Source organism: Anomaloglossus baeobatrachus, chromosome 4 (genome assembly GCF_048569485.1).
Source record: "Anomaloglossus baeobatrachus isolate aAnoBae1 chromosome 4, aAnoBae1.hap1, whole genome shotgun sequence".
In the NCBI taxonomy this organism is placed as follows: domain Eukaryota; kingdom Metazoa; phylum Chordata; class Amphibia; order Anura; family Aromobatidae; genus Anomaloglossus; species Anomaloglossus baeobatrachus.
The window spans coordinates 82,154,656-82,172,762 of NC_134356.1; the positions used below are offsets into that span (position 1 = coordinate 82,154,656).

An 18,107-nucleotide genomic window follows, 5' to 3' on the forward strand; every position below is an offset into this window, starting at 1 on the left:
CCGTGCGGACCGTTTAAAAGTTGTTTGCATGAGGAACTGCTCATGGACAAGCCCGTGAACTTGCAGGGCAACCACAGACGTTAGTGGCTTGTAAATAAGTTGTGTTACCGTTACCATTTCCGCAATTACCGCCTCCGGAGAGGCAGGTTGGAGAGAGGGCCCGCAGTAGAGCCGGCTGGGGCCCAGCCACCACATGGACCGGTGGTTACCCTCTGGAGGGGAAGGACAGATCCCGCTTGGGTGACTTGGTGCAGGACTGGGGTCAAGGGGTGCTGCCTGTTTTCTTAGGGGCAGCATCAGGGCCAGGTTGCTTGGGTGGGAGAGAGCGGAGACCGTAACCGTTAACCGTTAAAACCGTAACGTTTAAGAAATGTGCCTCCCGATGTGGGATGATGTTCTTCTACTTGTATATATGTTACCGTTTTTTTCTATCTTTTACAGAAAAACAAAAGGAAAATAAAACCGGTGTTGGATGGGCAGCCCGAGGACGGTCTGCGTTTTGCTAAGGGGGAATGTGACGCCCTGGGCAAGCCAGGGGTCACAGGTCACAACACAACACGCACCCCACATTCCCTGCAGGTACACCGAAGTCAAAACTTAAATCCTTGTTGCCTTCCTCCAGGGGCTGGTGTCCACACCAGGGGGTGGGCCAGGCGGTTGGCTTCACCCACCGAGGAGTTCACAGCCCTGGAGGCGGGAAAACCAGGCAGTTTAGCTCAGGGAGAGCTTGAGTAAACAGGGGAAGAGGTGTAAGTGACAGAGTGGAAGTAGAAAGTGAAGAAGGTGACAGCAAAGAGGCCTGAAGTTGGTCCGGGTGTGTGCCCCGGACTGAGACGGCAAGGTTGGCAGACGGCGGTGACCATCTGCAGGAGAGATTGCTCGGAGGTGCCGAAAGGACCGTGGGCGGGTGGTGACCCGGCGGTACCGGAGCGGTATACAAAGAACAGTCTGCACCAGGGCAGGGGCCTTTCGGATCCCGGCAAGGCTAGGAGCCGCCATAATTTGCCAAATCCGTCGGTGAAGGGGACCACTGGGTCTCCCAACAACCAAGTCCCGATTGAAGGCAACAGTCCGACCGTTAAGGGGAGACACCGCCACCGCCAAGGCACCAGTTTCCCAGGGCCAGCACCTGCGGGCAAGAGAGGGGCTCCTCCGGCTCACATCCAGGTCGGGGAGCGGGTTACCAATGGGAATCCATCGCTACCAACAGACATTACATAGGTGGAGGGAAGAGACCGTCACCGCTAACTGCAGGGAACATCAGCACCATGGCCGTCCGAGGGACCTGTCCAACCAGCCGTTTGTTTACCGATAACTTTGTCATCATCCTTTGGCTGAGTGAGTACCTCCGTGCCGTGCGGCACAGCGCTGCCCCTGCGCCCCTGCACCTCCACAGGCCCTACATCCCGCCTGTCCACCATCCCAACCCCATCACTGGGCCCCGGGACCACCAATCCCCTACCCACGGAGGGGCAAATCAACAACTGGCTGCTCCATACCACTACTCCCGGGTTCCCCAAGCAGAGCAGCGGTGGTGTCCCCACAATCACCACAACCGTGGGTGGCGTCACGGACAACAAACTATCCCCACAACCAAACCCCTTTCACTCACGGGCGAGGAGCGCCGCTCGAGTCCCCGGGATCCGGCCCATCGCTCGAGCCACCGAGCAGCATCAGCGGCAGCCGGACCCGAGCAGTGGGAGAGCGCAGCGTCCCCTCCTCCGCCCGCGACACATGTAACAGCACAGCAGTGAAGAACGTTTACCATATGTTTGCCCATAGCCATATATGTGGAGATCACTTTGAAATTACTAAGGCTGTATTTGCATTTAAAGGGAATCTGTCAGCAGGTTTTGCTACCTCATCTAAGAGTATTAATCTTTAATTCAAAATTTAATAAGATATAGAATTTACCAACACAAAACACTCTCTCAAATAGTGAAAGTACAAAAAATAGGTAAATTACCAGGTTTTAGAAGGAAAGAGGGGGAGGCCACTGGCCCTAATGTATCCCTACTGCATCCCTACCTGACAATGGAGGGTATTACGCCCTAGGGTTGTGGCGCCCCCATTCACCGACAGGAGACCATAAAGACTCCCTAATGTGCCCCACATTACACAAATATGTGCACACTAAAAACTGGTAATTTACCTAATGTTTGCCCTTTCACTATTTGAAAGCGTGTTTTGTGTTGGTAAATTCTATACCTTTTTAAATTTTGAATTAAAGGTTCATATTTATTGTAAAATTGTCTTATGGTTTTCTGGAAATTGGTTCCCTGTGGCTTTGGTTGTTTTTTCCTCATCTGAGAGCAGCATGATGTAGGCAAAGAGACTCTTAATCCAATAATGCATCACTTATATTTCTGTGTGAAGCCATTCTGACACAGTGAAATATTTTAGATTTTGTATGTAGCAGAGCTCTGAGAGCTTCCCTTGCCCACACCAGGTTTTCAGTGTACATTTCCATAGACAGAAGCTGCTAATCACAGAGGGGGCAGAGTTGGAATAGAATCCATGTGCTGCTGAGACCAACTAATGATTAAGATAACAGGCTTAAGCTAACATTACAGGTAAACAAAAAAAGACTGTGAGGCAACCGAAGCAGGGCTGAAATCTCTGTTTTACGTATTGCTGACTGAGTCCATTTAAGAGCTTGAAAAGCATTGGGTTCAGCCCTAGCAGACCTCAATAACTTGGTAGGGCCATTGGACAGTTTGGTGTATATTTTATTCAAATTGATTTGCCACAAATCCAGTTTCATGAGAACATTCTAGCAAATTCAATGTTCAAAAATTGTACTCATGTCTAATGACAACCCAACATCAACATTTTGTAATGATGTATCCTTCCTTAGCTTTTCCTTGTCATGAGTTCATATTCTGTTGGTAGGTGCTTTTGCTGTACATGTCTTTTGTGAGGTCACCCAATAGTTGTCATGTGATTTGCACCTTATTGAGGATTTAGCTAGGAATAATATGGGTTATTTGGGTCCTTAGGAGCATTGAGTAGAACTTTTGTAATTAAAATCTGCTGGCTTTGCTGAATTTTCTCCAAAAGTTTGATTCACTGTGAATACATTTGTGTGAATCTCAATACTGGAAAGCTTGTAATTGCTTGAAAAATACACACGAAGGAGAGGAGAGAGAGACAGACAGCGATAACGCCACTGAACTTTAGAGCTTACGCACATATATGAGATATAGATGACCACACTGATCATAAGAGCCTACAATCTACAGGAGAGAGGAGCACGCTGACTATAAGAGCTTACGCTCTATTAAAGATAGAGAGAACCCCACTGATCATGAGAGCTCACACTCCACAGAAGAGATACAAGACCCTGCTGGCCATAAGAAGTTATAATCTACATGAGAGAGAGGACCCTGCTGACCAGAAGAGCTTACACTGTACAGGAGAAACAGAGAGGACCCCACTGACCATAAGAGCGTATACGCTACAGTAGAAAGAGAGAGGAGAGAGAGAGGACCATGCTGGTTATAAGGCCTTACACTCTATAGGAGAGAATGAGGACCCCACTAATCATGAGAGCTTACACTTTACAGGAGAAAGAGACAGGACCTCATTGACCAACCATAAGAGCTTACACTCTACAGGAGAAAGAGAGAGGACCCTGCTGACTATAATAGCTTATACTCTACAGTAGAGAGAGAGAGGACCACGGTAGTTATAAGGCCTTACTCTCTATAGCAGAGAATGACCCCACTAATCATGAGAGCTTCTCCTTTACAGGAGAGAAAGAGAGAGGTCCCCACTGATCATAAGAGCTTACACTCTACAGAAGAGAGAGATATTAATCTTAAGAGCTTATATTCTAGAGAGAGAGCGTGCTCCCTGCTGACGATAAGAGCTTATGCTCTACAGAAGAGTGCATCTAAAAAATGGAAATCGACTCTTCTTTCCAAACTGTGCTCCAGTGGGAAAAGCTGATCTGTGATGACCCAAGTACTGACCCCCACTGTATAAAGTATGATAATCCGCTAGATATTATAGTTGCACACCATTATGGGGAAGCTCGCACGGTCTCACAGAAAGACAATAGCTTGCACAGTGATGCTTCAGCAGGGTTTGAAATTGTGCTTGGAAATGTTTTTCTTTTTTGCGAACCGTGAATTGAATCTCAACGTGTTTGAATTTGCGTGAAATTGATAATTTCAAGAAATTTGACTAGAACTCAATTGTTTGCAGAAAAATCCGCTAATCTTTAGTCATTAATGGCAATAAGCAAAAGAGTAAATGTGAACATATTCACATTTTGAACACTCTTAAGGTTATTAAAATTATGACCTGGGGACCAATATTATCCAGGAGGACAATATTCATCATTATTAAGTGCATCAAGTATAATGCCAACATGTGGTCACCTTGGTTTCATGAGATACCTTTTTACTTTACATTTCTTAAAGGGTTTATGAGATAATCAGAAACAATGTCACAACGAGTATGGGCTGGGGCTTATGTTGCAGCCTAGCCCAACTTTGTTCTGATAGCACAGTCCATAGTGACAGTGCTACAGGAAAAAAAACAGGATTTATTTTTTTGAGCAATCTCATTCAACAATTTTTAAAAAGCTTTTGCCTTTTTATCCCCCAAAAATGACTTGATTAGAGAAAAAAACAAAAACAAAAATACATTTTATGGCAGAAAACCCAGCGTTCATGATTGGGTTTGAGTTACAAAATCAATTTCTATTGAAACAGTTATTCCTGAGGTACTTAGACACTAGAAGATCCACTAGTGGAGTCCATAGTATATTTAAAGTAACTAAAATGAATCATGCAACAATGCAATAATTAATCAATTTGTAACTGTTCCTACTTTAATCACGACATTTAATGCATTCTAGATAAATTACTTATCTTAAAATTTAGATAAAACCTATATGTTAAAAAAAAACTTTTTAGGACAATACTACCTGAGGCCAAAATCCATAATGTGTATTAAATTAAAAGCATCCTCCAAATGGAATTAAACAACATAAAACATTACAGCATCAATCAATCAATGTACTAAAGATGAAATGGTTGTGCTAATGGGAAACAGACTTGTAAAGTGGTAGATATACATTCCATTATTGCAATCAATGAGTATAACTTAGCTTAATTGAAAATAGTTCAAAGTTCTCCTTGACTTTAAGCTCAAAGACTTGAAGCCTTAGTTTGGAATGTAAGATGGCAGAAGAGTCACACTTTTTAATGGTTTAATACACTTAATCATCTAAATAATTATAGTATCAGATCTGCATTAACGGCTAAAAATAGCTAAAGATTAGTTACATAATTAATTATGCTTAGAGTAAGTGTTTCTGCCCATAGAGCTACCTATGATGTACCTATAGTCACTCCAGTCTTCAGGCCTGCCAAAAAGTTCTTAAGGTGTGAGATTTAACTTTTGCTTAAGGGTGGTGGCTAAGCTGGGTGGATGTTGGAAGTGCAGGTACTTATTATGCAGCCATGTATTCAACTATTTGCTATCATGTAAGGAACACTAAATTGTAGGCATAGTACGCCTATAATTCTGAAGAGTATAAAAGTTCTGATTTTCATTAAATTAATTTGGAGAGCTTTGGAAATGACATGCCTGTGTATTTCTTAAATTATCACCGGCAATGTGAAATGAATCCCAGAAACTTTTAATTGGAGTACGAACTACTTCATAAACCTTAAACTATTGCATGCAATGTAGCCTACTACAATGCATCTCCAGGAGATTCTCAAAGAATCTTTAAGAAAATATTTTAAATATTAGGCTAAAGATGCTTTATGGAATGATGACAGGCTATCAATACCAAATTAGAGATCCATACATCATAGATGAAGTAGTAGACTGAGCCAAATGTTTCACAGACATATGATATATGATGGAAGGCCATATCATGCCACGTGCACACGTTGCGTATTTGGTGAGTTTTGTACATCAATATGTGTAAACCAAAACAAGAAGTCGTTAAAAAATGCTTAAGTGGTGCCCGTGTTTCTATTATACTTTTCCTATGATTGTTCCACTCCTGGCTTTAGCTAACAAATGCAAAGGTAAAAAACTCCCCAAATACTTAATGTGTGCACATGGCCTTACACACAAAGAAGATGTAAAAAACATTCTATCGAGACTGCTGTTCTTGTCTCTTGGTAATAAATATATTAGCAGACTGTGTTCTTTTACAGTAATTCAACAAACTGCCTATCAAAAAATGAAATAGAAAAAGCACTGCACTGCCTTTTCAAAAATGAAATGTTTAATTTGATTAGTTTAATTTAATTTGTGCACAATGCAACTGGTAAGTTTGATGCTATACAACACATAAGTAGACATAAGCAGATGAGGCAAGATCTAAATTTGTCTGTTTGCATAGATTTTATCAAGAAATTTTATTAGCAAAAACGTTATTCTCCACAAATTTAATAAGGTTTCTCCAAACCCCATACTATAATAAATATAAGATCTAGACAAAAACAAAAACAACAAAACCGTTCACCAATCACCTCTCTGGTCACTTCGTCTGGCTCCTTCCCCGCTGTTTAGTCCTTTGAGCCTTGACGGAAGAGACCCACCTCTTCCGACAAGCCTGCCAAAACCCTCAGTCTGATACAGCGCCGCAAATCAGCTCTGCCCTAACCTACTGTATCCTCACCTATCCCTTGTAGACTGTGAGCCTTCACGGGCAGGGACCTCAATCTTCCTGTACCTGTCTGTGTCTTGTATTGTTTATGGTTATTGTACTTGTCCCTATTATATATACCCCTTTCACATGTAAAGCGCCATGGAATTGATGGCGCTATAATAATAAATAATAATAATAATAATCTTCTTCCTAGTGTTTACTCTAGGATGGGACTTAACAATGCATGCACAATAACTTCTGTGGCTTCTGGCCACGAGTAAGCCTCAAAGCATAAGTAGTGACCTCCCCGACCTACTCGTGGTTGGAAGCCTCAGCCTAGCAGAAATACCAGAATGAAGATGAGAAGTGACAGAGGCAAGAAGGAGAGGAAAGCTGGCAAGGAGCAATGAGTGTGCCTAGAGAAATTAGCGGTGAGATGAGTATATTCTTGCTTTTCAACCTTTTGCCGATTCTTATACTGCTCAACAAGATGGCAACTGCAACTGGAGGCTATTTTGCTGAATTTGTGTAAAACGAATTGCAAAAAATCTGTCTTCTCCAAAATAAAACATTTTTGTGAAATTCTAGTAGATTTCAATTCTATTTGAATAAATTCAACCATCTATAATTATATTGACAAAATAAATCACCTTGCAGTGCTTCTGCAGAAGATAAGGTAACAACACGCTCCCATTGTACTGCTACCACTTTGATTCAGTAATGACCAATGTCACAAAGCCTGGAACCCCAACGACTTAATAAAACATTAAAGAGGTTGTCTTTTCAGATCCAATTTTGTCTTTGTTTGCTGTAAATCAAAATTCAGGCCATCATCTTGGTTTCCTCTATATAAATGTAAATAGGATAGGTCGTGTTCTGTCCATTGTGTTTGTCATGGACAATTTGCTAAGTCAGCTAGACGTGATTTTGGAGACATTGAACATGGCTGATGCATCCGCAGCTGTGTTATGGAGCTATAGACAATTTATGTGATTTTATATGGCCTGGTTTCATTTTCCTTTAGAAACAATGCTGTTTTATAATATTGAAATCATATGTATGTACAGCATGGGCCAACAGAAGTCTAGAGTCACCATCTTTTACATATATTCAATAATAATCCACAATAAAGTTGTGGTCATGAGACTTTAGTCACAAATTTAAATTTCATTAGTCTTTTAGATAGTTTTAGGATCTGGAAAAAAACACATAGACTGAAATCTTGGTAGTATAGGCTAAATTTTACCGTCTGTAGTTTTGAAAAAGGACACAAAATTGTAAATAGCTTAATCGTAGACCTGGTAGCTGGTATGGTGTCTCTAGAGTGAGCGTTACTGGGCGTAGTGGCTGCATCCCTTATTTTACCAAATGGGGAGAACCATTGCAGTGATCATCTTCTTCAGAGATCATATATATATATATATATATATATATATATATACACAGTTAGGTCCAGAAATATTTGGACAGTGACACAAGTTTTGTTATTTTAGCTGTTTACAAAAACATGTTCAGAAATACAATTATATATATATAATATGGGCTGAAAGTGCACACTCCCAGCTGCAATATGAGAGTTTTCACATCCAAATCGGAGAAAGGGTTTAGAAATCATAGCTCTGTAATGCATAGCCTCCTCTTTTTCAAGGGACCAAAAGTAATTGGACAAGGGACTCTAAGGGCTGCAATTAACTCTGAAGGCGTCTCCCTCGTTAACCTGTAATCAATGAAGTAATTAAAAGGTCTGGGGTTGATTACAGGTGTGTGGTTTTGCATTTGGAAGCTGTTGCTGTGACCAGACAACATGCGGTCTAAGGAACTCTCAATTGAGGTGAAGCAGAACATCCTGAGGCTGAAAAAAAAGAAAAAATCCATCAGAGAGATAGCAGACATGCTTGGAGTAGCAAAATCAACAGTCGGGTACATTCTAAGAAAAAAGGAATTGACTGGTGAGCTTGGGAACTCAAAAAGGCCTGGGCGTCCACGGATGACAACAGTGGTGGATGATCGCCGCATACTTTCTTTGGTGAAGAAGAACCCGTTCACAACATCAACTGAAGTCCAGAACACTCTCAGTGAAGTAGGTGTATCTGTCTCTAAGTCAACAGTAAAGAGAAGACTCCATGAAAGTAAATACAAAGGGTTCACATCTAGATGCAAACCATTCATCAATTCCAAAAATAGACAGGCCAGAGTTAAATTTGCGGAAAAACACCTCATGAAGCCAGCTTAGTTCTGGAAAAGTATTCTATGGATAGATGAGACAAAGATTAACCTGTACCAGAATGATGGGAAGAAAAAAGTTTGGAGAAGAAAGGGAACGGCACATGATCCAAGGCACACCACATCCTCTGTAAAACATGGTGGAGGCAACGTGATGGCATGGGCATGCATGGCTTTCAATGGCACTGGGTCACTTGTGTTTATTGATGACATAACAGCAGACAAGAGTAGCCGGATGAATTCTGAAATGTACCGGGATATACTTTCAGCCCAGATTCAGCCAAATGCCGCAAATTGATCGGACGGCGCTTCATAGTACAGATGGACAATGACCCCAAGAATACAGCCAAAGCTACCCAGGAGTTCATGAGTGCAAAAAAGTGGAACATTCTGCAATGGCCAAGTCAATCACCAGATCTTAACCCAATTGAGCATGCATTTCACTTGCTCAAATCCAGACTTAAGACGGAAAGACCCACAAACAAGCAAGACCTGAAGGCTGCGGCTGTAAAGGCCTGGCAAAGCATTAAGAAGGAGGAAACCCAGCGTTTGGTGATGTCCATGGGTTCCAGACTTAAGGCAGTGATTGCCTCCAAAGGATTCGCAACAAAATATTGAAAATAAAAATATTTTGTTTGGGTTTGGTTTATTTGTCCAATTACTTTTGACCTCCTAAAATGTGGAGTGTTTGTAAAGAAATGTGTACAATTCCTACAATTTCTATCAGATATTTTTGTTCAAACCTTCAAATTAAACGTTACAATCTGCACTTGAATTCTGTTGTAGAGGTTTCATTTCAAATCCAATGTGGTGGCATGCAGAGCCCAACTCGCGAAAATTGTGTCACTGTCCAAATATTTCTGGACCTAACTGTATATAAAGGAGATGGTAATGAAAGCAAAGATAAGCCAAGAAGATGACCACCAACAAGCAAAAAGTTTCACTTTCTCATGTGGAGAAGAGTTGAGCTGTGTTCAGATAGCATTTTAGCATATGTTCAGTGGCCATGTATGCTTAATTGATGCGGGCACCAAGATGCATAGGCCCGAAAGTTATTTCTGACAGCATACACTCGAATCTCGTTGTTGCTGGACTCCTGACATAAACCCCAATGGAGCCACTGAACGTATGCTAAAGTTCTATGTCCACATAGCCTAAGGTGCTGTCAAAAATGTATGAAAATATCAACCAGATTTTCAAAGGGGTCCTATTTTAATGTATAATCTCAAACACCAGGAGAAAAAGAATGGGTATAAATGCCATGCTTCCGTAGTCAGAGAAACATACAGAAGTAGGTCAATAGTGATTTATTTCGCTACACCTGTCGGAGAGAACCCTCTGCTTCTTCAGGAAAATCACATATCTTGGCAGGTTGTATGAGTCACAACCAACTTGATATGTGATTTTCCTGAAGAAGTAGAGGATTCTCTCTGAAATGTGTAGAGAAATAAATCACTACTGACCTACCCCTGGATGTTTCTCTGACCACGGCAGCGTGGCATTTATACCCATTCTTTTTCTTCTGGTGTTTGCTCTTTCACACGTGGGGATGCTGCAGCCGGTATTGTGTTTTTTCTCAGTTGGTTGTCACTCATACAAGCTGCCAAGCTGAGCCTTTTCAACGTTTTTTTTCCATAGTCCTACTAGCATAAGACCTCTGATTGCTCTTTTTTTTCCTCTAGCCTACTGCAATGTATAAAATCCAGCTCACTATATTGCCCGCCCTACCTCACTATGCAGCTCGGAATATAGCCTCACCACGGCCTGCAAATGTCCACAAAAAAACTAAAGAAATCCAGCTCTAAACATGCACTTTCTTCTTTATATAGCTCACATACAGTGCATCACACGGCAGACAGTGAGCGCATGAGTAGCGCGATCAACGCGTTTCAAGTGCGTTTAGCCCTCTTAGCCATGATGAGCTGGATTTCTTTTGTTTTTTAATGGTTTCTATGGGCTCCTCAACTGAATAGGCACCCATGGAAGGTTATATTTGTATTTGCATCACACATGCCATTAAAAAATGATATAAATGCATTTTTAAACAGGAAAAAAAGCTCAATTGATTGAACACAAGCCATCGGAGTTTTCATACGTTGACTTGGCTACAAGAAGGAAATATTACTTTCTAAAGATTTCCTTGAAAATCCAAATTAAAATCTGTCTTTTCCCAAAGACATACTGATAACAGTAAATTGCAATGTCAGGGTTAGAATGAATTACTTAGTATGCAAAAGAGTATTATGCTTGATAATGAACTTAATGTGCTAAAATCTAAGACCATGCAATCAACTAAGCATATTTGTTGGAGACTGACCTTAAACCGTACAATACGGTGCCATCAGGATGAAGACGAATCATTCTATTCTTCACTGTAACGCCATGCACAAAGGATTTCTTGTCATTTAAAAAGTATGTATCAGGAACCCAGAGCTGATCCGCCACTCTATTGTCCAAGGTCAAATTTAAAGGAATCACAGAATATGAAAGTCTTTTATCCCTCCAAGCCTGCTGAAAGTACATTGTCAGTGTGTAGTCCTGAAAGAAAAAGCACAGACAATAACTAATTTTAATACATTTCCGTACTGTTATTTTATAGCAGCTTCATCATGTATTTCAAGGTCTAGAACGGCTCGCGAACGGCTGAGCAAATTATTTAGCTTTTTTCCTTTTCTAAAATATTACAACATTTTTTATTTAAGGCTGAATCAATCTACGAACATTTGGGAGATAATTCCGTGTGGTCTGACAGTAATAAATGTATTTTCACAATCATCTTTTAATTATTGCATTAATAATTACTGTGGCAGGCAAAGCTTTTAATACACTCAGAATAGGATATTCATTCAGTTCTGTCTCCCAAGCAATACAGTTGTGAATGTATGTTAATATATACTGTACCATGTGCAATAAGTCACCTTTTTTGCATACGGGAATGACATCAGAAATTGCATAATATAATAATAGAGATGAGCGACCACCAACAGTAAAGTTAGGAGTTCGGACCGAAAACAGACTTTTCCAAAAAAATCAGTGTTCGAGATCGGAGTTTCGGTGCTTTACGTATGCTGACCACTCAAGTGAGCATCGGGTACGCTCGGTGCTCGGCACCGTGCGAGATGCTTGCAGTCTTTGAATGGCTCGCACTGAGGGTAACAATAGCGTGATCAGATGTAGTGTGCACCAAACCAAAAAATGGAAAACCCCCACCCTCTTACGGAAGTGATCTGTTTATGGCTGGCTGTATATGGGCGGAGAGCCGAACTGACCAAATAGTGACTACCAATGAGTTTCAAGTCAAGTCCAGGTCCCAAACCAAACCTTATCTTAAGTCTGGCTAATCCCGCCAAACCTCAACTTCCACTGGTCCGCTCATCTCTATACAATAACCATGTGTTTTCTGCTTTGCTGATCCTGGTTCAATACTTTTTCACAAATTAGCTATTAGTCTGTGGTTTGCCATTTGCTACAGTTGGTACACATGTAGCATTTGCATTTTTAAAACCAGACTTTGATGAAACTCACTACAACCCATGATACAATTGGTGCTAATGATAATGATTGGTGCTTCATATGATAAATCCAGCCCTGACTCCCAGATCTTTATGATAGTGTTCCTACAATATGGCGAAGGTGATCACTCTACATCTTAATAGAGCACTTGGATGTGATCCGTGTAGAGCCTAATTGTTATAATCAATGTAGCACAGGGCATCTCAACCTTTATTTCTGAGGTCAACACCTGGTAAACAAAGATGGTGACTGGACCTCATCAGACGGACAATAGCAGACTTAGACAGGGAAAAAGGTGAGTCCCCCGGTGAGCTGTTGTGCAGGAGTGGGCTCCCATCCTTCTATATGAACAGTAGTTAGCAGAAATATACAAACAGAAGCACCGTCTAACCATTCATTATTACAACAGTACCCAGTTTATTACTATATTGAAAAAAAAAATTGCGAATGAGAATATTGTAATATTTTTTGTAATTGACAAGTAGGCCCCCTTAATCATTGGTAACTCAGTCTGACACTGTAAAGCAGTAACTGAGTCTCAACATTAGTGGTGCAGGGAAATGGCAAAATGAAAAATACTACTCAATTTAAATTTTTTATTGTTTCTTGAACTTTGTACAATAATAACACAAGTAAAAAAAAAACACTTTAAAACTTAAAGTCTCTTCTGTGTGTAATGACTTCTAGTTGATCCTCATCAACAACTAGGGATACCTCATTGGTGAGGCAGCCTCACAGTTTAAGAAAATATTGGTCTATAATATATGCAAAAGCAACTAAGTTTCCGAGATACCTTAAATTGGTTATACACTATTTGGACAACCCCTTCTGATTCCATGTTTCCCCAAGGTGAAATAATAAAGAATATACTCACCTCCCATACCAACACTCTTCCAGCAGTGTCATGTGAGGTTGTCGTCATGCGAGACCCACATCTAATCAGTGCTGGCTTCCTCCTCCCACCCTTTGGACCAAACAAGCAATCAACAGGAAGTGAATGAAGCCACTGGGGAAACAGAAGCCAACGCTCATTGGAAGCGGGGATATCACAACCCCAATTTAAGTACAGGCACCGCGAGCCCAGACACCGCTGAAAGGACGCTGATACGGGAGGTGAGTAAAGTCTATAATTTTGCCTGGAGAAAACATGTGGAATGAGAAGGTGTTTTCTTAGTAGTGGACAACCCCCTTAAACTGGTGAAAATCACACCTAAGTGGTCAGTTCTTCACGGTTCTTCACAGTGAGTTAGATGCACATGATTTCTATTCTTTAGATCGACTAGAGTCTTTACAGTTTTCATAATATCATCTATAGTAAAACATCTATATCACAGTGATAGCTTACAGTTTGTATGTAGAGCAGTAGGTTGTATGCACAGAGCTTTATACTATAAATAGGTGACCATTAGTAACATTTTTAAAATTCTGCTCCTCCAGATCCTGTATGGTTGGACTCATTCATGATTTTTATTTGTATAGCCAAATATGTATGGTGAGACCGGAATGTAAAATGACACCAACTTTGCTGTTTCTAATTCTGGATTAAAGGAGTAATGTAGGGTTCTTCATTGATAAATAATCTTACAGTGAAGACGCATTTCTAGGATACTTACTCTCACTCCACTTTCAAATAAGTATTAACACGTTAGCATTGACCAACCATTCATGTACAGCAGAAGTGCGCTATTACCATACAGGCCCTGCTAATAGTACTGGCCCTGCTACCTGCTGTGTCAATGCCAGCTGTGTTACATAGCCAGCATCCGAAATGTCGCTAGCATCAATGATCTGGGGCTTCTGCCCTAAACTTCTTGCCTGGAGCACCAGATCTCCTGCTACCTCTACATTGAAGTGTATCAATGTCACGTTGCCGCTGATACAGTTCAATCATGTGATAAAGAATGGAGCAAAAGCTCCATCCTCCATTACTGTCCATCTTCTAAGCCACATACCGCTACAAGCCTGTGGATTACGAGACTTCAGCATGCCCAGACAGGCAGCGCGTTGACGTCATTGCATTGTGCTGCCTCTGCAGGCTACTATAGAAGAGGAGACGGAAGCTCCAGTGCCGGAAATCAGAATTAGAGGAGTATAATCTTTATTGTTTTGTTTTTATATTATATGTTTGTGAGCGCAATAATAAAGTATAGAACAGGTTGTGGGCCATCATATTATATATAGGGAGAAGTGGGGGCCATTATTTTAGATATAGGGAGAAGTGGGGGCATTATACTATATAGGGAGAAGTGGGGCCCATCATATTACATATAGGGAGAAATATATACAGTGCCTACAAGTAGTATTCAACCCCCTGCAGATTTAGCAGGTTTGATAAGATGCAAATAAGTTAGAGCCTGCAAACTTCAAACAAGAGCAGGATTTATTAACGGATGCATAAATCTTACATACCAACAAGTTATGTTGCTCAGTTAAATTTTAATACATTTTCAACATAAAAGTGTGGGTCAATTATTATTCAACCCCTAGGTTTAATATTTTGTGGAATAACCCTTGTTTGCAATTACAGCTAATAATCGTCTTTTATAAGACCTGATCAGGCCGGCACAGGTCTCTGGAGTTATCTTGGCCCACTCCTCCATGCAGATCTTCTCCAAGTTATCTAGGTTCTTTGGGTGTCTCATGTGGACTTTAATCTTGAGCTCCTTCCACAAGTTTTCAATTGGGTTAAGGTCAGGAGACTGACTAGGCCACTGCAACACCTTGATTTTTTCCCTCTTGAACCAGGCCTTGGTTTTCTTGGCTGTGTGCTTTGGGTCGTTGTCTTGTTGGAAGAAGAAATGACGACCCATCCTAAGATCCTTGATGGAGGAGCGGAGGTTCTTGGCCAAAATCTCCAGGTAGGCCGTGCTATCCATCTTCCCATGGATGCGGACCAGATGGCCAGGCCCCTTGGCTGAGAAACAGCCCCACAGCATGATGCTGCCACCACCATGCTTGACTGTTGGGATGGTATTCTTGGGGTCGTATGCAGTGCCATCCAGTCTCCAAACGTCACATGTGTGGTTGGCACCAAAGATCTCAATCTTGGTCTCATCAGACCAGAGAACCTTGAACCAGTCTGTCTCAGAGTCCTCCAAGTGATCATGAGCAAACTGTAGACGAGCCTTGACATGACGCTTTGAAAGTAAAGGTACCTTACGGGCTCGTCTGGAACGGAGACCATTGCGGTGGAGTACGTTACTTATGGTATTGACTGAAACCAATGTCCCCACTGCCATGAGATCTTCCCGGAGCTCCTTCCTTGTTGTCCTTGGGTTAGCCTTGACTCTTCGGACAAGTCTGGCCTCGGCACGGGTGGAAACTTTCAAAGGCTGTCCAGGCCGTGGAAGGCTAACAGTAGTTCCATAAGCCTTCCACTTCTGGATGATGCTCCCAACAGTGGAGACAGGTAGGCCCAACTCCTTGGAAAGGGTTTTGTACCCCTTGCCAGCCTTGTGACCCTCCACGATCTTGTCTCTGATGGCCTTGGAATGTTCCTTTGTCTTTCCCATGTTGACCAAGTATGAGTGCTGTTCACAAGTTTGGGGGGGGGTCTTAATTAGTCAGAAAAGGCTGGAAAAAGAGATAATTAATCCAAACATGTGAAGCTCATTGTTCTTTGTGCCTGAAATACTTCTTAATACTTTAGGGGAACCAAACAGAATTCTGGTGGTTTGAGGGGTTGAATAATAAATGACCCTCTGAATAAACTTTTCACAATTTAAAAAAAAAAAAAAAAAAAAGAAATAACATTCTTTTTTTGCTGCAGTGCATTTCACACTTCCAGGCTGATATACAGTCCAAATGTCACAATGCCAAGTTAATTCCGAATGTGTAAACCTGCTAAATCTGCAGGGGGTTGAATACTACTTGTAGGCACTATAATACTGATCTATTACTGGAGATACCAGGGGTGCTGAGGTAAAATGAGACTAAAAAATGCTATCCATTCAGTCTTTTTGAATGCTTTGTGGCTAATATAGCTTTATTATACATGGTATAGGTTAATGGTCATCAGGTCACAGCAGTGGACCTTTCTACTACACATGCTCAAATGCACATATCCTATTAAAGGGAACCTATCACCAGATTTGTCCCCTATAAGCTGCGTCCACCACCACAGTAAGCCCTTATATACAGTGTTCTAGAATACTGTATATAAAGGGCCATGATGCTCTGTATACCTAAAAAACAGCTTTTATTATACTCACCTGTGGGGTGGTTGGGTCTGATGGACATCGCTGGCCTCCATCTGGTGCCTTCTCTCTTACTTCCACTGCGAACCTCCTTCCCAGCCCTGTGTGGATGACGCATTATACATCATCCACACAGAGTCCTCCATTGCGCTCCTGCGCATGCACACTTTTCTCTGCCCTGCTAAGGATAGATCAAAATACTGTAATGCGCAGGCGTGGGGAAAAGTCAAAGATCGCCTGCGCATGTGCACTAAAATACTTTGGTCTGCTCTCAAAAAGACAGCAAGAAGTGTCATCCACATGGAGCTGGGAAGGTGACGCGATGGAAGGAAGAGAAGTGGCACCGAACCAAGAGCAGCGATGCCCATTAGACCCAACCGCCCCCAGGTGAGTATAAAAGAGGTCTTTTTTACGTTATACAGGTTGGCCTGTGCATTGTCTGTATATACAGTATTCTAGAATTCTGGTGGTGGCTGCAGCTCATATGGGGCAAATGTGGTGACAGGTTTCGTTTAACATTATAGACAAAATTAAGTATTTAGGACATTGTTAATAACAGCAATACATTTAATTATTTATTTTGTTCATTCCTGGAAAATCCTTATAAGTTATAAATAATTGCAAAATAAACAGTACAGTCTTAGAATACAGCCATTAAACTCTCAGATAAATTCTGCACACTAGATTCTTTGTCAGTAGGCCTAAAATTGAGAGAAATCATGGACATAGGGCCTTTCTGAACTTTTTTCATGTAAAATGATTAATAATAAATTAATCCCGCTGACTAAACTGTCAGTGCGTTAGAGTTTATATAATGTGAAGAATTGTCTGAAATGAATGACACAACTGTGACAGTATACAGTGTTTGTTACCTTAGTAGACCACACAAATTGAATTACAATACATTAAAGCTGAAAATACAAAAACATGACACACGACTATAGTATGGTTTCTGTAACATTGCATATTGTAGTATATCAAATATATTTTAAAATATCCATGTTTTCTCTTTTGACTGATTTTGTAGAAGTTTGCATTATACATGAAATAACAATACTGGAGCATCTGTTCTTAGAAATTAAGCCCGGATTCATCAAAGTACACCCCTACATCTCCACCCTCATCTCTGTTTATCACCCTACCCGTTCTCTATGCTCTGCAAATGACTTTCGACTAACATCCACACTAATCCTAACCTCCCACTCCTGGATCGAAGACTTCTCCTGAGCTGCACCAATCCTCTGGAATGTTATGCCCCAAGAAACCAGGACAAACCACAACTTACTCAGCTTCAGACGCTCCCTAAAAACGCATCTTTTTAGGGTGGCCTATCACACTCCCTAATCGAATTAAGTCCAAATAGCCCCTCTCCTTGACTTCTCACAACATAACTCTCCGTCAAGCTCCAACGCACCCAAAAGCTTAAGCTCAAAGTCTAGCTGACTGTTTCAGGCAGTCTTTATCTACCATTTCTTTCTTTGAGATGGCTGGACTGGCATTGTAAATAAGCACCTGTACCCTGTCATCCCCCCCCACCTCATTGTAGATTGTAA

The 18,107-nt window shown here is 41.3% G+C and overlaps 1 protein-coding gene across 1 annotated transcript in view; it reads right to left on the reverse strand.

Annotated features, from left to right (window-relative positions):
• Nucleotides 1-18,107, reverse strand: part of GABRB2 (gamma-aminobutyric acid type A receptor subunit beta2) — a 559,541-nt gene that overhangs the window by 319,734 nt on the left and 221,700 nt on the right. The window contains exon 4 of the mRNA XM_075344443.1: nucleotides 11,163-11,383. Coding sequence (XP_075200558.1) covers nucleotides 11,163-11,383 — 221 coding nt within the window. The remainder of the gene's footprint in view (nucleotides 1-11,162; nucleotides 11,384-18,107) is intronic.